At 41.5% G+C, this 21,106-nt stretch overlaps 1 protein-coding gene across 2 annotated transcripts in view; it reads left to right on the forward strand.

Moving 5' to 3' along the window:
* ABCG1 (ATP binding cassette subfamily G member 1) overlaps nucleotides 1-21,106 on the forward strand; it is a 53,768-nt gene that overhangs the window by 25,623 nt on the left and 7,039 nt on the right. For both annotated transcript variants that reach the window (XM_058831439.1, XM_058831450.1), the window contains exons 3-14: nucleotides 8,102-8,219; nucleotides 8,981-9,113; nucleotides 10,505-10,555; nucleotides 12,559-12,704; nucleotides 13,356-13,479; nucleotides 14,598-14,712; nucleotides 15,440-15,588; nucleotides 15,759-15,860; nucleotides 16,974-17,142; nucleotides 17,905-18,005; nucleotides 18,437-18,595; nucleotides 19,371-19,489. In XM_058831439.1, the coding sequence (XP_058687422.1) occupies nucleotides 8,102-8,219; nucleotides 8,981-9,113; nucleotides 10,505-10,555; nucleotides 12,559-12,704; nucleotides 13,356-13,479; nucleotides 14,598-14,712; nucleotides 15,440-15,588; nucleotides 15,759-15,860; nucleotides 16,974-17,142; nucleotides 17,905-18,005; nucleotides 18,437-18,595; nucleotides 19,371-19,489 (1,486 nt within the window). The remainder of the gene's footprint in view (nucleotides 1-8,101; nucleotides 8,220-8,980; nucleotides 9,114-10,504; nucleotides 10,556-12,558; nucleotides 12,705-13,355; nucleotides 13,480-14,597; nucleotides 14,713-15,439; nucleotides 15,589-15,758; nucleotides 15,861-16,973; nucleotides 17,143-17,904; nucleotides 18,006-18,436; nucleotides 18,596-19,370; nucleotides 19,490-21,106) is intronic.

Consider the following 21,106-nt stretch of genomic DNA (forward strand, 5'->3'; position numbering starts at 1 on the left):
AGTAGCAGGACTAAGGAGGTTTGCCACAATATTGGTGACACTGACTCTGTTCCTCTCTTCTGTTGGTGGGACATTTCTCAAGAAAATCTGAATTCTGTGTCCACCTGCAAACACCTCAGTTTTTTGTCCCTTGGGGTGTGGGTTCTCCAGATAAGGGGAGAGGGGTTGTGTAGTCTATTAAACCCTCAAACTCAAAATCAGGGGGCTGCAGAGCTTGCAAGCCTAACAGAGTGTCACATCTAATTAGTTATTCTGAGGAAGAGCAGCATTCAGATACTAAAATAATGTGATGAGCAGCCAGGATACCAGAGACAGAGCACGGTGCACACAACTCTTATTTGAGAGTTTCAAAGGAGTGGAATCTTTACTTAGTCAGGGCTTTTTTTGTTTGACTGCACAATGTGAACTGTCACATCCAGTGTCTTGCATAAGTTTAATATCTAGTCCATGGATCTGAGAGAACAATGAAATTAAAGGACTTTTCAGATTCTTTATAATCTGCAGCTTGGTTTAAGATTCTCCCTGTGCTAGAACTCGGCTTCTTGCCTGGTTGGCCATCTTCTCATCATTCTCTTTTATTATCCAACATGACCTACAGTTAACTGGGAATTTTCTGTGGTAAATCTTGGCTTGGGGGCTCACAGTCACTCTTTAGGCTCCAATTTATTGTGTGTTTTTCTGACTTGCCACGGAAGGAAGTTGCTGTTCAGCACAGAGGAAGTGCACTGGTGTCAAACGTTAGGCATTCATACAAACAAAATTCAAACTTTGCTTTTGAGTTTGTCCTCAAATGTTTAGCTTCTGATTAACATCTTCCAAAGCTCATTTGGGTTTTTCAGGCTGTGTAGTGGGTTTAGGTTCACTAATTTGAGTTTTTGACCAGCTCTGAGATGTTCTGGTCAAGTTTGAAGCCAGTCATCCCAGCACAGGGCTCTGTGCTCGAACAGCTTGAAGAAAAAATGTGTGAACTGTCCCCAGTTATCAGAGGGCAAGGAAAGTGCCAGGTATTAAAGACAGAGTGAAAACACAACATCTGATGCCTTTGTGCATCCTGAACACAGCCAGGCTGCTCTTCTGGTGGGTTCCCAGGGAGCATCTGAAGGTGTGGAGCTCCAATCCAGCCTGAAGACAGGGAGTGTGCAATTGTTGTGCTCAGTTGTTGTGACTGTGCAAGCAAATCAAACTGACATTTAAACCCACAAAGAGGACACTGAAGTCAGCCATCATTTTGGCAGTGGATGGGATTTCTCACAGCATCATCCAGAGGCTTGGTGTCTCACCTAAGCTAATTGTCCTAAACTCCTGCTGTAGTGGAGAGAGAGGCACTTCCACAGGGTTATTTATCCCTTCCCAGAGCAGAAATGCAAAATAAGGAGAATTAATCACCAGTTGGGTGTGCCAGTTCCTATCCACAGATAATTCATGGGCCCTAGAAATGAATTTAGGTTAAGCATCAGACATTTTGATGTGTCAAATTAGGTAGATTGAACACTCCAAGGCTCGCTGTGAGCTCGGGCTAAGCCCTGCATCTGAGTTAGGACTAATCCACCTCATGACCACTAAGTGGGAAATCGGCTGTGGATCAAGAGCAATATGTTTGAGAAGGCCTGGCTGCAGGCTATATTAAGAAATGCAGTTTAGTCCACTACAAAGAAAGAGCTTTGCTGCCCACAGGGGGATTTCTTTTCTTTTTTTAAAGCTTGAAAGACTTATTATTTTAGGTTGTGAGGTATAAATTCCTCATTTCTGAGTTGGAACGAGCTGTGAGGCAGAGGAGCTTGATTTGGTTACTTCAAGCACTCACTTGGCTTTTCTGCCCTTTCTGTCCCGATGTTTTGGTGGCTGGCATGCTGTTTTATAGACATTTACATAACGAAGGTCGTTTCTCTGAGGCAAGGTACAAGAATACATTACAATTGCAAATTCCCTTAATTGTCCTAAAGCAGGGCTCAGAGCTTAGACAATGGAAAATCCTATTGTTCAGTGGCCCTGAGAGACAGTGTGAACAGAACAGAGATGTGTGGATGTGTTGATTCTAAAACTAGAGGGAGAAAATGATTGGTGAAAAAGGTTTATTCACTTTTGGTACGCAATGGATGGCAGAAATCACCAACCAATGACATATGAGTTCACACACAGGTTTTGTTTGGTAGGCTTAAACATCTTTATTATTTCTAGTGTGACTTTGCCCCTCCAGGCTTTGTAGAGGTACAGTTCAAAGCAGGATAAAATTAGGAAGGTGCCTGTTATTAAAACAATATATTTTTCCACTCTGTTTGTCAGAAAAGCTGTTTCTGTCCATCAGATTTTCTGGAAATTAAAAGATGCATTTTTTTCTTCCCAAGTATCTGTACCTACAATTCACTTTAACTTAAGCTTGTTTGAACTCAGTGTGGAGCTTGGGAAAGAAACCTTCATTTAAATAATCCCCATCAAGAGGGTTTTTAAAATCCAAATTATTTAAATAATCATCAAGTGATACAGATAATCCCTTTCAACTGAGAATTTACAAACTGAAACATCTACAAACCCTGTTGATAGCAGGGAGAGGAAAGTGCTCTGTACTCAAGCAGTGGGTGGGGAACACTGTGCCCTGGCTGGTTAAAGCAGAATTAGAAATATATGGTGAACACCTCCCTGCTTATATTCCAGTTTGGGGAAACACCCTGCCTTTGATCTAATATTGGTTTTTAGGTGAAAAGCCCCAATCATCTTATCACTGGATGAAGCAGATTGGTGTAGTCCCTTCTAGTAAACCCAAAGATGTTTTTCTGTGAGAGAGGCTTCTCAGGAGCAGGAAAAGGGCTGAGGTGCAGAAAGTGAGTAATAGATTGAGAAGGAGCAGGCAAGAGAATTTCTTTCTGGCACATTCACACCTGCGTGTATGGAAAGGGATGATGTAAAAACGATAAGGAAAATGTTTCCTAGCTAATGTTTTATTACATCTCCAAATGTAAACCTGGCCTGGAGCTGTTATCTGTGTGTGAGTGTCTTTCTCATCTTCTGCCTCTCCATAGAGTTTCTGCCAGTATTTCCCAGCTGTTCAGTTTTCTGATAGAAATCTAAAGAGCCTGCAAATGAAAAGCCTGGCAGGTCACCAGGGGATGTTTCCAATGTCTGAGTGGGCTTCTGCAAGGTTCTTCTCTCAGCCAAAAGTCACTGACACTCCCTTCAGTATGACCTGGAACCAGGTTATCCTGTTCTTCCTTTACTTGTGTCCAGTTCAGAATCCAGGGAATGACCTTTGGCTTTCCAGGTGTGACTGGAGGATCTCAGGGGCTGCAGCAAAGTCATGAATTCCCTAGGAGTGTTTTTCCTTAATAGAAGGGTTCCTTACTCCTGCCTCAAGGGGAAAGATGTGACAGCTTGGTGCCACATCCCCTAATTTCAGTTTATGTACTGGAGAATTCCCTGGACTTCTGCATAAATTTGGGGATTTTTTTAATTGATGTAGGAGGAGGTGAGATGAGGAGTGAGCCTGTAAACTTTAGAATAGGAAAATACAATGGGGATTCTTTAATGGGTCGATATACAGTCCCAAGGAATTGCTGCAATTTCTTGTCATGATTTAAGAAACAACTTGGCTGATAATTCAGTAAGAGAACAAATTTGAGGATTGAAATTTAAACTGCTGTTTATAAAAGTATGTTACTTGTTGAAATCATTAAGGCAATGCAGGTAAATAATACAGTAGTTTCCAGAGATGTCTTCTGTATTTCCAGCTGGATATTTCTCAGTAGGAATACATTCTACCTAAAAAAAGCACCACAAAAAAAGATGCAGAAGTAGAATCCTTGTGTAATTATTTAATTTTTAATAAAGGAATGCTTCATTTCTGCCTGGCAGGGAGTGTGTAAAGAGCAGGTTATGATGTCTCTGGTTTTGATTTTTAAGTGCCAAATGCTGATTTCTTTGTGGCTCAGTTTCCAGTTGCTTATAGCTTTGCCAAACTCGCGCTGCTTGAGTTGAAATTTCCTGTGTTGCCTTTTACTTCAGTAAATGCTCTGAGAAACCTTGGAGCAGTTTCAGGCCAGTGGCACTTGCAGGGCACCAGCAGCAATTTCCTGCCTCCAGAAGAGCTTGTGATGAAAGAGAAGCAGTTCAAATACATTGGGAAGGGCAAATCCTGCTGGAATTGCAGGGAAAGCCTGCTGTGCTTACCCAGGACCTGAGATGGGGTCTGGGTGCCCACTGATGGAGGCAGAAATAGGTTCCAACACCCAGAAACTTCCCCAAGTCTGTGTGACATTCCTCTGAGCAAGAAAAGAGGATTACTGATGATGAAATGCAAATGAATGAAGCATTTCAGTCAAGAACCTAGAGGTGGTATTTACCTGAGGAAGTTCACTGTGAGGTGGGAGTGGGTTTTGGTTTTGTTTTAATTGGTGCTGATTCAGACACATCCTGAGGCATTTCTCCTACCCCGAGGATGAGGAGGGGATGGCTTGCTTCTTTCCAGATTAATCATAATTTCTGTGGGAATGGTAAAACCAGATCTCCCCATAAATCTCCATGAGGAAGCAGATAAAACCATCAACATGTTTCTCCCTTGCTGATTCCAGTAGTAAAAATTGTGTTGACTTGAGCAAGGAGAGCTCCCTTGGTGATTTCATCAGAGACACGAGGTCACCTCTGTCCATTCATTGCAAAAGTGGCTTTTGTGGGTTCTGCTGCAGGCAGGGAGGGAATTCCACCTCTGGAATGGGGAGTCAGGCCAGGCAGGTGGTTCAGCTGTGAATCTGGTCAAATATCACACTGCCTCAAGTTTGATTTAACAGGAAATCCTAACATGGGAAAACGAAACACAATCTGCTTCTCAAGAGAAGCATCTGAACTGAACTGGAATGTAATGTGAGGTGAAATCAAGACCAAAAAGTTTTGTATCACTAGAATTTTCTATCTCAGTTTTGATTTGTTCCTGCTGTGTTCTATTTTTAGGGGGTTGGGCTGAGAAATTTGCTGAGGGGTTGTTCTGGTTCGTGATGGCATGATAATGTCAAATCCGTATTTTAAGCAGTTCTTGAAAACTTCTATTAATATTCCCATGGGTATCAGCCCTTAAATACATATTTTTAAAGGTTGTGTCACAGTAACTTCAGGAGGAGACATAGGGAAAATGAAAGATCCACGCTGATTTCCGCTGGAAGTTGAAAGAGTTTTAGGAGAAGTGAAGAATGAGAAAGTCACAATGCTACGCTTGTCCTTGATGTAAGTGGAGTTTGCTGGGCTGGGGCTGAGAGTAGAGAGAAATTCCTGATATATGGCAGATATAGGACGTGAAACAGGCCCTGTACTGTGAGAATACAATCCCCTCCAAATGCATAATCTGTTTCTCGTGGAAGACATGTGGCTATAGAAGTTTTAGGTCAACTGATTCGGGTGGAGATTAGCCTCGATGTTCTGAAAGGGAAGACTGTGGTTACTTAGGGGACTTTAATTCCTCATAAAGGATTATACTGGGGCACCACACCACTGCCACGGTGTCAAATCTTTTTGTGGGTTTGCTAAATTACCCTTTGTAATGGAAAAGCTTATTATGTGCTTCCAGTCAAAGGAAGAGACGGGTTTGAGTTGGTAGCAACTTAAAATGCCAGTGATTAGGGTCCTAATCTAATATTCATAGTTTTGGGGCTTTTCTTTTATTTCTTCTTAAAGCATATTTCTCTACTGTATTGCAAATGACTTGCTGAGAATTTCAGGAAGAATTTTTTGGTGGAAAGGGTGGCCAAGCATTGGCAGGGGGTGCTCAGGGAGGTGGTGGAGCCCCCATCTCTGGAAGTGTCCAAGGAAGGGCTGGATGTATGCTCTGTGCTGGTTGACAGGGTGGTGATCAGTCAAAGCTTGGACCTGAGGATCCTGGAGGTCTTTTTCAAGCTGATTCTGTGTCTCTGTGATGAGTCCTGCTCTGATTTAACACCCTGTGTGGGGTACCTAAAACGGGAAAGTCCATCAGAGGGACAGAAACACGTGCAGGTCACGAGGGGGAAGGTAGTGCAGTTATTAAAGGTAAAACAATCATTTGTGAAACTCTGGAAAAGTGACTTTAATGTTAAATCTCACAGTTGTAGGTAGGGAGAGGAAAGGTTTCAGTTTTAGGTAATGATATCTATGTTACCCCATGTTTGCAGATACTGAGTCTGTATTTTTGGTTGCATGTTGATGGCAGTATGTATTTTTTATCCTCCCTCAAGTGTTTTTTTACAATATTTACTGCCTGGTGCATAGTGCAAATAATTGGTGGTACATTTTGATATTTGAGTCCCTTACAGGCTTAACAGGATTGGGAGGGAGCTGGTTCTCATTACACTGAAGAGGTAGAATGAAGGACTTTGTCCCTACAGATCCTTAATTTAAATTTTATTAAATATTAAATTTAAAGTTTATTAAATATTGGCGTGTCTGAAAGGCCTGATTGTTCCTTGCACTTTCCCTTCAGATGCTGCTGTGGATGGTGACATTGGTGTGAAGGACAAGCTGGTTGACCTTGTGGGGCTGCCATGGATTTCTCTCTTCAAGTGATAGATTGTCCTTGCTTCCCTTTTCAGGACTTGTGCCATAAACAGGCAGTGTGGATATTCTGCTATTTTCACACCTCTGCTACCTCATGGCTTCCAAACAACTTGTTTCCTTTAGGTCCAGAGCAAGATTTTTAACGAAAAATTACCAGCCTGTTAAAAAAAAAAAAAAAGGCACTCAAGAAAATGGTTATTTTTTATATATGGAAATCAGAGGATAACCCACAATTCTTTTTTTTTTTTTTCTAGGAGCTTTCAGACATTGTGATTTTTTTTTTTTACAGCATTTCTGTGTTCCAGCTACAGCCTGTGGTGATGTTCAGAGGTCTGGGATAATTTACATGTGGGATGTACATATGCCTGCATATCCACCAGTGTGGCAAAATGGAGTGCCAAATCCTCTGCATGTAAATGGATTTCCCACCCTTCTGTTTTGGTTTTAATTGAACCACATAAACGTTGTCAACATATGATATTAGTTTTTGACACCTTACTTAGCATTTTTTTAATAATTAAATGCTTTAGCTAGAAGCACTGGCAATTAAAGTAAGCAAGCAAAAAAAACAAAACAAAACAAAAAAGAACAAAAGGGAAAGAGATCCTGAAAAATTTAAATGCTGGTCAGGGCTTTCTCCACCTCCCTTACACAGTTTTTATGCCTTTACATGGAAATTCTGCAGGGCAAGGTGGATGCAACTGGTCCAAATCTGGAATTCTCATTGGAGCACAGTTTGCTTACACTTAGAGTAACATGGAGTTAAGGCTTTTAATAAAGGTTTACTGGCAAATATAATTAACTCAGAAATAAATTGAAATGCTTGAAGGAGGTGGTGTTGTCACTTTAAAACATCCTTGCCTGAGGATGTAATTATAGTGGCACAAAAGTTTTGAAATGGATTAATCTAAATGAGAAAAAACACCCTGCATGTTCTTAATCTGGAATAAGTGTCTCCCTAGAAATTGTTTTTACAGTTATTGTGGTCAGTCTTCCTGTCTAGGAAAGTTAGAGTTTAGAGTTCCTCTGGTAGGAGAGTTCTTGTGGCAAGAGAATGAAGAGGTTTTTTGTATCTCCTTTTGCTGAGTTTCTTGTCATACAAGACATTTTTTCCATTTCTTTCATGGAAAAAGGCAAAGGTCTTTGAGATCTTGGCTATTGCTCTCTCTAAGAAGTTTTGGTGAGAGGGCAGAATTTTGGCAGTGAAACTGCAGTGATTGGAGGGCAGGACAAGCCTGTTAGCTGTGGGATATTGGATATTTTAGCAGCATCCTGTACAATGCTCAGAGGAGACACTCAGAGAATGGCAGCAAGGCTTCATAGCCCTGTTTAAAAATCATCCTGCAGTGATCCAAGAGTGTGAGACCCTGTAATCCCATTTGTATCATGGCAGGAAGCTGCTGCTCCCACTCACAATTTGACTTTTGATAGTTATTTTTGCCAGTTACTGCAGCGTGCTGATGCTGGCATCAACCCCTCAGGAGCTGGCTGTTCACAGCGCCCGTTTGTCATCAACATTCAGTGGAAAGGAACTTCCATCACTCCCCAGATGGGATTAAGGGTTCACTGAACTTTTCTTTTCTTCTTCCAGGTTATAAGACCCTTTTGAAAGGAATTTCAGGGAAGTTCAGCAGTGGAGAACTCGTTGCAATTATGGGACCTTCAGGAGCTGGGAAGTCAACGCTTATGAATATTCTGGCAGGATACAGGTTAGTACCAGTGAGAATCCCAAGTTAAGATCACCAACCCTGAGGGCTCCTTGGAGACAACAGCAGAAGAAAATTTAGCCCAGAGTTTGTCAGAAACAGGAAAATTCATAGATTTTGAATTAAATTCTTATCGCTAATCTTTTTTTTTTCCCCTCTGTGTCCCATTTTGGTCACTTGGGATTTATCTCTTAAGGGGTCTGATCCAAAAATAAGAAGAAATTTAAAATCAAAAAAACATGTATAGAAAGAAAAACTTTTTTGGCTGTGTAACAAATCTGACTCAGTGTCTTATGTTTGTGATGTTTTTTAAATCACATAAACACTTGAAAAATCTACTCTTTTTAGTCACCACTTCAAAATGTTGATGTCTTCTTCACCAAAATGCAGTTACTTTTATCTTTCTGAATCCCCTCTTGTATGGTCATACAAGGTGTCTCTGCCTTGTCATTTGGGGCATAAGGAGCAGGACAGAGAAACCTATAATAACACCAACTTTAATTTCTTGATATTTTTTTTCAGATATTTTTTTCAGATATTTTTTTCAGATATATGACAGCACGCATTTTGAGTAAAATTTTCAGCATCTTGGCATGAAGCTTTATGTGAAAGAAAGCGTAATCAGGAAATAATTTAATTTCTATCCAGTCTACCAAGTTTATTTCATAGTGGCAATGAGTACCTAAGACCTCCACGTGCTCAGTCATGTGGCAGCACAAGTGAGGGCGAGATTCACCTCTGTTTGTTTCGATGTTTGGTTTCAGAGAGACGGGGATGAAAGGAGAAATCCTCATCAACGGGCAGCCCCGCGACCTGCGCTCCTTCCGCAAAGTCTCCTGCTACATCATGCAGGATGACATGCTCCTCCCTCACCTCACTGTCCAGGAAGCTATGATGGTGAGCTTTGTTCCTGCCTCTCATTTATCTGAGCAGGAGAAAATGGACGGTGGTTTTTGTTGTGCCCTTGGTTTTACCCCTGGCAGTGCCACGTGGTGTTTTCCCTGCCTGATCCCGCTCCATGAAAGTTCTTGGAATTGGGTGATGACTTGAATTCCATTTCAGGCTCATCCTTCTAGGGATTCTTTGGCTTTATAATTTCCAGTTTGTGCCCAGCATTATGATTTGGAAGGAGATCTAAGTGTCTGCTCCTTAGATCTCCTAGAGAACAGAACCTGAAATTCTTCACAGATGAGCCTTTGTAGGGACCATCTGTTTGCTTGGGTGGTGGATGAGTAACCTCATCTCTCTCTCTCTTTCTCCCCATCTTTCATCTTCTGACTGAAAATTGTTAATTACACTTCAGTGTGATCTCTCTGCCACTTCTACTCTTTTGTGCCTTTTTAAAAATAAAGGCATTTTATAAAATCTCTTTCATTTCTTCATGGGAAAAAAAAAACCAAAACAAGAACAGAGTAAGTCCAAGATGTACAGGCAGTGTAAATTCTTCTCATTGTTTTGCATCGCATCAGGAAGTTTATGAATTGCCAACTTGACCAGTTTGTCTGGAAGTGTCTGTAGCTCAGCTTGAGAAATGAGCCAGTTTTTCTCAGAAATTGTTATCAAAAATAAAGCTTGGGTTGCTCACACTGTGCCAGCTCAATTCACAAATTTTAAGGCCAGAAGAAATAATTCCAGTTTTTATGTGGCTAATTTTTTGCAAAGGCTCTGTTCTGTGAAGAAGTTTTTCTTCTCTTTTGTTTACTTGAGTGTTTTAATCAGAATCCCATGGGACCACTTTTGCAGAATTGGGCCCAGATTATAGTTGCTGTCTAAAATTAATCAATCAAGGCTCTGCCAAAAAATAATTACTTAACAGTTTAATTGCTTTTAATAAAGGTTAATCATGATGTTTTGTGGAGCTGCCTCTCAGGACAGCAGATGACATCTTTTCACAAGATTATTTATTTCTGCGCTCACTTGTTTGCATCCTGGAGAATGGCAGAGTTCATTTATCCTTACAGTGTGAATGAAGCACAAATAAACTGTGTTTCTAGAATTGCCTGGGAAGTTTTTGGGTGTGCAAAATATGTCACTCTCCCATCTTCCTGTAAAGCTCATTGTTTTGCACAATGGCCTTTTTTTTTAATACACTTTTTGTCGGGTGCTTTGCCTAAGTCAAATTAGACTCTGTTATTTCTGCACAGAAAAATGTGATGCTTGTGGCTGGAACATTGTTGTTCAAGTTTAGGTTTTCTGACTGGGTTGAGAGAAGTTGTTTAAATGGTACCTTGGAGTGTTGTGCTTGAGACATCTACTCTAAAATCAAAATCCATTGTTTTACATTCCAGGTATCTGCTCATCTGAAACTTCAAGAGAAGGATGAAGGGAGGAGAGAAATGGTATGTACACTGCCCCTCAAACTAGAATTTGGGGGATGCCAAGAAGTGGGCTCTGTAAAGCAGACATTTTTTATCTAATACTGAGCTGCACTGGACTTGTAATGACAGAATAAATCATAACCTCTGGGCTGATAAATGTCATTAGGAGGGGATGTTCACTGCAGTCTCCATGAAAGGTACCTTCAGTACGAGACTGGAAAATTGTAAAAGATTTACTGAAACAATTTCACAGGTTTTGCAGGATTCCTGTCCATGCACCTTAGCACCTTGGATTCTCCTGTGTCTGAGGGCTCAGGGGAATGAGATAAATCACCCAGCTGGACCTGCACTAGGAACTGTGCTCCTCTAACCCATCCATGGGGAAAAGCACCTCTTTTCCTCAAATATGACAACTGTGGCAACTTCCTAGGTAGAGCAGCTGGTTTTTCGACTGTCCTTTGTCTGTTTCCAAATTGGAGCAATTGGCATTTCTTCAGACTCAAAAGAATCCTTGAAAATCAGAAAGGGAAACTTACAGGAACCAGCTTATGTTTGGTAAACACAGGTTGCTTTTTTATTGGAAAATAAATTGATATAGAAACAGCTGTTAACTTAGTTGTACTTCAGAAGCCTCAGTTCATTTACACTCTAGTGAAGTTAGGCCAAGCAAGTTAATTCACTTGTTCACACTGTCACTGTAATTACAAGCAGCTCTTTGAGTTAAAAACTGTGCTGTGTTTATACAACACATGTTAGAAGAATTTTCTGGTTAGCGTTACTGGCCTGAGCAGGAGCAGATAATTAATTTTATTGTTGTAAATTGGAGTGTAAATGTTTATCATAGATAAATGTTATGAATTTATACACTTGTGCTAGCAGGATTGCAGACTCTTGTTTAAAGCAGGGACAAGTGAAAATCCTCCAGTGAACCACAGTTTATGTTTCAAGCTGTCCCTGCTTGTGCTGCCTGAGTCCTGTTTACCCTTCCCAGAGATAAAGGGAATGAGGGAGTTGGGCTTTTTTCTCTGAGAATCAAGGCTTAGTGGGTTTTGTTATTTTTTTATTCCCTCTTACTGGGAAAGGAAACTCCTGGAAATCAAAATCAGGACAAGCAAAAGGTCAGGCCCTCTGTCTCACCAACTTTCACCAGGTCAGGCACTCTTTCTGGAAAACTCTCTCCATCCAAGCAGTTGATATTTGAAAAATGGTGGGCTCTGTTTCCTCAATTTCAGTGAAATATTAAATGTCTGGGCTGCTTTCTACCTCTGAAGTGGTGGAAGTTTTTAATTGCACGAGCAGTGTAGCTCATGGATTCACTCATTTTCGTGTCCATGCTTTTACTGAGGCCAGAGAGCTATTTCCCTTATATAGGGCTACTAGACCAGACCTACAGCCACTGAAACAGAAAAAATCATAGTTCCTGGGATTGTTCTCCTTTTGCTCCCAAAACCCTGGGAGGAGCTGTGCCCTTCCTGAGGCTGTGCCCTGAGGAAATCCCGAACATCTGAGAGCACCTGTGACAACTGCATTGGCACTGAGGGGAATGAAAACACTTGAAATCAATGGCTGCACTTGAAAGAGGAGACTGTGGAGAACAGAGGAGATAAAGCAGGTCACTGCTCTACAGAAACCACTGGGTTTTGTTACAGAGTCCCTTGCAGAGACAACCCCAGAGTTCTATTGAAAGAAGCTGCTTGGTTTCACTGTGTAAGAGCCCCTCACATGCTGCAAAGCTCTTCTGATGTAAGTGCCACATCCATAAATACACAGCTACAGAAGAACTGGTTTCCACTCCTTTTTCACCTCTTTACTGAGTGAGGTCATGTAGGACAAACAAGCAGAATTTGGGTCAAAGCAGTAAATGGTACTGAGTCTAATAAATGTTACATTAGATGGAAAAAAGGCTTCAAGTGTGTGGGTGATGAAACAAAGTCATGAGCTGGTTCGCAACCTCCATGAAAATCAGTGCAGAGGCTGGAGGGTTTTTTATGTTCATTTTATGTGGAATGTTCTGTTCCCTCCAGGTGAAGGAAATCCTGACAGCCCTGGGTTTGCTGACGTGTGCCAACACGAGGACTGGGAGTCTTTCTGGAGGCCAGAGGAAGCGTCTTGCCATTGCTTTGGAGCTGGTGAACAACCCTCCTGTCATGTTCTTCGATGAACCAACCAGGTACTTCCAGGCCAAAAAACTAGACAAATATGGTTTTGCACAGTAGAACACAGCTACAGAAAAGTTATTCATCTCCAAATCCTTAGAAAAGGCTTATTTGGTGTTGCCTGCAAGCACTGAATGAGGCCAAGTAATAATTTGATTTGAGTTCTTGGTGCCTTGGGTCACTGTTGCAACTGCTGGACTGTGGGGCTGTAAATAATATTTAAAGCAGACACAAACTGCAGGAGGAGGGAGAAGAGAGAGAAAAATATTGTGGCATGGATTTTCTTTTTTGAGCGAAGACAGCTTGAATATAAACATTTTAAAATGTGACTTTTGGTAATGAATGTGATCAATCTGGGAAGAGGCTGGGAAAGCCATGAATATGTATCTATTCATTAGAGTTGGGAGCATTTAAATCTGCAGCCCTAAAATGTGAAAGTCCCTTAAGGCAGCTTTGAGAATACTCTTTTTCATTCTCAGGCATGCTTCCAACTTAATTAAAAGCCTGATGGAGAAACACAAGCATAAGGTTGGCATATGATAAAATGAAACCTCTACAGAGAAAACTTGTAAAAGGATAATAATGGGAGACCAAGTAGCAAATGCATGTGCTAGTTTTGAGTGGTGCCTGTGGATAACAAACTTATTTGGGTTTTTTTTTCCCAGTGGCTTGGACAGTGCATCATGTTTCCAGGTGGTCTCTCTGATGAAGGCTTTGGCCCAGGGTGGCAGGTCCATCATCTGCACGATTCACCAGCCCAGTGCAAAGCTGTTTGAGCTCTTTGACCAGGTACTGCTCTCAGACTTCCTCTTCATGGGTAGTTTAGGGTGGTTATGCTTTCAAGGCTACACTCTTCAACCTAAAAACATGACTGAGCTGTCTAGTTGATGGCTACAATATAACGAAATTAAACAAATAACAACAAAATACACTTTTTGATTATGGGTTTGTTTTTTTTTTTTCCCTTCTTCTCTGCCTGTTTCATTATTTAAGTGTAGTGTTTGTGAAGAATCTTGCTGTTAGGTTTGTGAAATCATGGCTGTTGCACTGGTGATTGTCACACCTTCACCCAGCACTGCTCCTGTGCTCAGGGCTGTCACTGAAGTGAATTACAGCAATATAAAAGCAGGAGGGCTGCAGTGCCAATGTCTGCAATGTTGCAAGTGTATATTCTCATCCTAGATACACAGATGTAGATTGAGAAGAGTTAATTCACATGAAATGATAATAATCGAATTTAGCATTGAAAATTAATTGAAGGTAAGTCAGTTGGAGAGCTTTTCTCCAAGCTAACAATGGCATGTGGACCATGTGTGTTTAGATTAGATAAAAATGTATTTTAGTCTTGTTAGAGGACTTAGATTAGTCCTGTGGGAGCTGAGAGAAAACCTCCACCACCACAGGTGAACAAACTCTTGCAGATTGCCAGTCTGGCAGGGAGGTTTATTTAAAGTCAGTATCGTGGCTAAAAGTGAGAGTGATTGAGCTGTTTGCTGTTGCTGTGCTGTCCCAGCTCTCCTTCCATTCCTGCCTTCACCAGCCTCATCTCCCAGCCCAAAATAGCCATAATGTGTGGAAATTAGATGGCTTGGCTCTCCAGCTCCTTGCCTATTTTCAGCATGTGCCAAAGGCTGGAATTAGTGTGTTTCTGTGTTAATGTGTTTGAAGTCCTGCAGGCAACGTGTGTAGAATTCAAACTCCAGGCATTAAATTTTCCCTTAGCTGTAATTCCGTGCAAAGTTAATTTCAAGTGGTGACAGATCTTCCCAAGGTGCTCTTCTCACAGGGACAAGGAGATGTTATTGGGCAACAGGTTCAAATATTTTGATACTATTTCACTTTTTTCTTTATTTCTTTTTCTTCTATTTTCTTTTTTTTTTTTTTTCCCTTTTCTTCTTGTTTTCCAGCTCTATGTTCTGAGTCAAGGTCAGTGCATTTACCGTGGGAAGGTAACAAACCTCGTCCCTTACCTGAGAGATTTGGGGTTGAATTGTCCAACCTACCACAACCCAGCAGATTTTGGTAAGGACAGCTTGAAAAGTTTATTTAATTTATTTTGTATTTTATCATCACCTTCAGGGTAAAGGGAGCCATGGTGTGATTTATACTTCTGGACATATATTCTTATGTGCTTTGTTCATATATGAACAAAAATTCAAAATAAAATTAGTCAGATTTTTTTTCCCTGAGTAATTTGAATGCCATCTAGTGGTACAATTTAGTTAATATTTCACTCTGTTAGAAGTCCAGGTTCAGGAAATTAAAGATAAAGCATAATCTTTAGTGTTTCATAGTAACTAATATTAGTGGCTTTTTTAAGTGGCTCCAGTATTTTGCATGGGTTGTTTTTTATCTTGAGCAGTGCTACTGTGGTTAGAGCACTGAGGGTTTTTTCAGTGTTGTTTCTTAATGAAAAAAGAATGGAAAGTGCCATAAAAGCAGACTTCTGTCATTTTTTGTTACCTGTATTCATTGCCTTTCCTCTGAACTGTTTCCTTGAACATCCAGGGTGAAGAGATCTCTCTGAAGATTTATGGACAGATGCATTTAAATGTTGTTTATTTATGAATTTGCACGTGTCTTAAAAAAAAAACCAAACTACTAAAAAACTACTAAAACTACTAAAAAAAAATACCTGTTTTTGCCAGTGCTGCAGCATCAAGGGGATTTAATACCAAGGCTTGTAGGTGGTCAGCAAAGCAGTGACTTGGACCTTTGCAAGGCTAACTCAAACTCTCTGTTGTTGCAGTTATGGAAGTGGCCTCTGGTGAGTACGGGGACCAGAACAGCCGCCTGGTCAGGGCTGTGAGGGAGAGGATTTGTGACACAGACTACAAGAGAGACGTGGCTGGGGAGCACGAGCTGAACCCCTTCCTCTGGCACCGGCCCTCTGAAGAGGTATTTTGGGCACCTCAGCTCATGGGGCTGCAGGGGAGGGGGGAAATTCAAACCCTTGGCCGGTGGAGGAGGCTCTGGGCACACTCAGCTGATGTGAGTGGGCTTTTGTGAATGAAAACCAAAGCAGATAGTGCGAAGGAAGCAGTTTATTCTGTGGTGTGTTTCTGCAGGACTCCTCCTCCACAGAAGGCTGCCACAGCTTCTCTGCCAGCTGCCTGACCCAGTTCTGCATCCTCTTCAAAAGAACTTTCCTCACCATCATGAGGGACTCGGTAAGAATGGCTTCATAATAAATTCTGCAGCCAAAAGTTCATCTGGGTGTGGGGAAGTGCAATACACCTCAAAGGTCCTGTCCAGCAGCCCATCCATGAATTATCACAGAATTTCAAAGGGGAGAGGCTGATCTTTCAGTCTTGCTGTTAACTCTGCCATCTTCATGGTGAATGACAGCTTTCTACACAGCACTCAGAAGTACCTGGCCTAAAAACCCAAAGTTTAAACCCCCTCTGTGCTGGCAGGTCCCTTATACAGTTACTGATCCTTCTGAAAAGTGAATGGGAAGTTGTAGTGCTGTGTCACAAAATTAGGTATTCCAGAAAATTTGGGATGGTGGAGATAATAATTTCACTGTGATATAAAGTTGCTACTTAAAGTCTTCATTTTTGGAAATAGAAAATCAGTAGATAAAAAGTTTGCTTCTTTGCCAAAACTCATTCTCCCTTCCTGCTTTTCATAGGTGCATTTGTCAACAAGGAGTAATTAAGTTAATGAATTAAGATCAGCAGAAACTGTAACTGATTTGCTGGTGTATAGATTGAAAGACAATATTGTTTTTAATATATTTTTTTTCCCTGCTCAACTCCAAAGGCTTGTATTTGTTCCCAATGTTGTTATTTCTTTTGTTCTTCCAAGCCTCTTGTGGGAATACTGTGTAGCAGAGAAGGCACAGAAAGCTAATTTATTCCTGGTGAAGTTACTTTGGTCTATACAAGCCTGAAATGCTTTTCCTGCTTCTCTTCTGCTCTGGGGAAATTTATATTTTTAGTCATAAAGTCTCCTTCCCCTGATGAATAAGAGGCAGTGGATCCATGATATTGTCAGAGTGAGATTTCAGGTTGCAGCATTTGCAGTTCCTGTATTACCTGGAAGAAATTTCTGTGGGAAGCTCATAATTTTTCTTACCCAGTAGCAAATGAACATTTCTCATGGCAGGGCACTGGGACTAGGTGATCTCTAAGGCCCCTTCCAACCCAAACCATTCAATGATTCCTATGTAAGATTTTCTGGACATGAGTGCTCCTTTCCTGCAATCTATCTGATTTCAGCCACACTGACATTATTTTTGAGCCCAGACTTTGCACTAAATGCCTCTTTGCCTACCCCAGGTCCTGACACACTTGCGGATCACCTCACACATTGGCATTGGGCTGCTCATTGGATTGCTCTACTTGGGCATTGGCAATGAAGCCAAGAAAGTCCTCAGCAACTCGGGATTCCTCTTTTTTTCCATGCTGTTCCTCATGTTTGCTGCGCTCATGCCGACTGTCCTCACCTGTGAGTGCTGGGTTCTGTGTCCCTGGGCACTGGGAGGGGGTTGCAGGGAGGTGGGAGGCTCTTGGAATGTGTCTGGTTTTTTATAAGATAGCATTTGGCTTGTGATTCTACTTCTAAGACAGGTGGGGGGATAAATCTTGCACCCACAGAAGCACTGCTGTGCCAGCAGAAACAGCCTTGGCCAGCGGCTCTTCTCCCTCCCCACTTTTTCCAGTGTTTTTTTCAGCTCAGAGAGTTCAGTGTTACAGTCCTGGACTGGAATTTTCTCCTTATCCCAGTGCATCTTAGCCATGCCCTGAGCTCGTGGAAGGACTTAGGGAGGATGGAATAATTTCTGTGGGGCTTCCAAGTTATGACTCCTGCATAAAATCAGGTTGTTCATGTGGTGTCAGAAGCAAACTCCTGCAGAATGTTGTGTACTTGCTTTGGGAGTGCTGGTACTTTGGATTCCCTGTTGGACCAAAAGGAATAGCCAAGTTCTTTAAGTCTGGACACCACTTTTAATTGAAAAATCCTCTTTAAGGGGGGTTCAGATCATCTGAGTAGACCGGTCCATAGTCTCAACAGGGAGCGGTTCTAGGGGCTGACCTCTCAGATTTCATTACAAATCACTGAAACTTTTGCTGCTCTGTCAAAGACCTGAGAGTTCCAGTCCCACCCTGGGACTGCAGCAGTGCAGGATGAGATATGGGTGAGCTGTGTTGTTGTGTGCAGCAGTATTGCACCCTGCCAGTCTAACTGAATAACCTGTGTTCCCTGCAGTTCCCCTCGAGATGGGAGTGTTTCTCAGAGAGCATCTGAACTACTGGTACAGCCTGAAAGCCTATTACCTCGCCAAAACCATGGCTGATGTTCCTTTTCAGGTACATGCTCAACTCTTCAATAAAATAGAACCATTTAAGTTGATGAATGACAAGCCCACTTGCCAAGAAGATTAGTACTGGTATTGTATCCATTGGAATACTGGGGAAAATGCCCATCTGTGTCTGGTGAAGCTTCAGGGATGAATCAGAAGCGCTCTGAGAGTGCAGGACTTCACAAAAGCTGAGACCTGACCCAACACTCTCTTAATAAACACATGACCAGCTTTGCTTATTTGCAGGAGGGGAACTGTGAAGGGATGGGAGTGGAGTTTCCAGATGCCCAAGTAGAAAGACAAATATCACACGCCTGTCATGTAATGGAAAGGCTGAGAGCTGTGGATCAGTTAGAACCCCAGCAGGATTTTGTCTTGCCCAGAGCAGCAGTGAATGCCTGGCTGTCAGGGGCTAACTCCCAGTGTGTGTCCTTGCAGATCATGTTCCCTGTGGCTTACTGCAGCATCGTGTACTGGATGACTTCCCAGCCCTCCGACGCGCTCCGCTTCGTCCTCTTCGCAGCCCTGGGCACCATGACATCCCTGGTGGCTCAGTCCCTGGGCCTGCTCATAGGTGCAGCCTCCACATCCCTCCAGGTACTGATGGAGTTTGGTGGTCTCCCAGCAGCTCTGCTCCCTGTCACTGCTGCTGTGTCCCCAGGATGGTTGCTGAGAGCAGGCAGGGAGGAAGTTTCTTGCTGTAGTAGAGCCCTTGAGGCTCCCCACTCACACTGGGGCACAGACCAGCCCTGGCTGTGAGGCTCTGAAGTTCCTGCCCCACCTGAAGGGGCTGTGCCTGCCCCTGCTTGGGTGGATTGTCACTTGCTGTTCCCCCAGCCTGAGCAGGTCCTGGAAACTGCAGGACTGGTGTGTTTCTGCATCCCCACCAACTGGAAATTTTCCACAATAGGAGAAGGTTCTTCCATGCACACCCAAAAAAGCTGTAGAAGGGAAGGTAGGAAAAGGCTTGCCCAAAACCCCAGATTTCTGGAAAGGGAGGGAGAGTGGCAGCTGTTGGCATGACTGGAAGCTGGCTGTATAACTCCTGGCAGGAGATGTGCTGAGGTGACCATTCCACAGCAGAACAGATGATTCTGACCTCAATATGCCTTGATGCTGTCAAGATTTCTGCAGCAGAACACCTGATTCCCTCTCTGTGCCAGCCTGTGGAGACCAGCATAGCCTCACTGCGTGACCCCTGTGCTTCTGCTCTTCCTCTCACAAGAAAAAGAAAAATCAGCAATTTTCTTGTATTTCAAAATGTGATAATTTGGGGAAGTAGAATTATTCCTAAGAGTAACAGAATAGCAAGATAATTTTTACTTTTTGTCTGTCTTTCTGACAAGAGACACTCTATTCCTTCTCTTCACAGGTGGCAACTTTTGTGGGCCCAGTTACTGCCATCCCAGTCCTTCTGTTCTCTGGGTTTTTTGTCAGCTTTGATACCATCCCAACATACCTCCAATGGATGTCCTACATTTCCTATGTCAGGTACTGCTGGGGAGGCCTTCACCCTCCCATCTGGAAATGCTGTTTGTTTGCCTTTGCTTGGTTGTTTTATTTTGTTATTTTATTTTATTTTATTTTATTTTATTTTATTTTATTTTATTTTATTTTATTTTATTTTATTTTATTTTATTTTATTTTATTTTGTTTTGTTTTGTTTTGTTTTGTTTTATTATTTTATTTTATTTTATTATTTTATTTTGTTTTATTTTATTTTGTTTTACTTTGTTTTATTTTATTTTATTTTATTTTATTTTATTTTATTTTATTTTGTTTTGTTTTGTTTTGTTTTATTATTTTATTTTATTTTATTATTTTATTTTGTTTTATTTTATTTTGTTTTACTTTGTTTTATTTTATTTTATTTTATTTTATTTTATTTTATTTTATTTTATTTTATTTTATTTTATTTTATTTTATTTTATTTTATTTTATTTTATTTTATTTTATTTTATTTTATTTTATTTTATTTTATTTTATTTTATTTTATTTTATTTTTTGTGCCAAAGAGACTGTTCACAGCATGTTCTTCTAGTGCATAAACATGCTCATGCCTGTGATGCAAACCACATTATCTCACTGCATTTTAAGTTGTAAATGTTGTGAAGTAAATAGGAACAGGTTACTGGCCACAAGTCCATGCCAGTCCCTTTGAATTTAGTGGGATTGCACAGCATGAAAATCGTCCTGGATTTTGCAGTGGTGGATTTATGAAATAACAGGGACATCACCAACTGAGAAATTGATGCCAGCGCCTCCTTTTGGAAGAAAATGTTCTATAATTCACTGCTTTATCCTAGATAGGTTTGTTGGATACAGGCCTGTGTTTAAGTTTTGCAGTAGCAGTGCCACAAAAGACAGAGGATTGGTGTCACCTCTAATTTAAACTGCTGCTTTAAGACCCATAGGCACCTTATGTGTTGTCTGTGTCTGACACAGCTATTTTAGGATGGGACAATTCCCACCAGGAAACCTCTGGAGAGATAGTTTAGATTAGACACTGAAATGTTTATAGCTGAAATTAGGAGAGGGGAATTTTCCCATTCCCCATTTCCCCACCCTGCCCAAGCTGCACTTATTACCTGAGAAATCCCAGGCAAAAAAAAAAAATCCTCTTTGTCACCGAGTGAGGTCCTACACAGATTCCCATCAAAGATAATGAGACTGCACCCCCTGAATTAATACTCAGAATTCAAAGGGAGGCCTTAAACCACTGCCTGGCTCATGTGGGGTCTCCTGAAGCCAGAGGGAGCTTTCATATGCATGAGATCCATGATGGTTTATCTCCTTGCAGAAGCAAATCCTGGGAGCAGTGAAACCATTCGTGCACAGAGAGAAGGAGAAGGGATGTTCTAGGTTGATGCTGGTTTTAACATGATTCTGACTTCAAGCCATGATTGTGTCCCTGTTGCTTGTTCAAAAAAAACCAAAAAAGGCAAAATAATGATGTCACTTTTAAATGGGGAATGTCTGAATATGAGCTGAAATGATGCTGCTTTCTGCTTTAACATTTTTCTCTTGCAGAAATTGCACTGTGCACTAACTGGGAGCAGTTAAAGGCAAAACTCCTGCCCTTGTTCCCTCTTACGTAAAATGCCCGTG

Source organism: Poecile atricapillus, chromosome 1, assembly GCF_030490865.1.
Source record: "Poecile atricapillus isolate bPoeAtr1 chromosome 1, bPoeAtr1.hap1, whole genome shotgun sequence".
Taxonomy (NCBI): Eukaryota; Metazoa; Chordata; class Aves; order Passeriformes; family Paridae; genus Poecile; species Poecile atricapillus.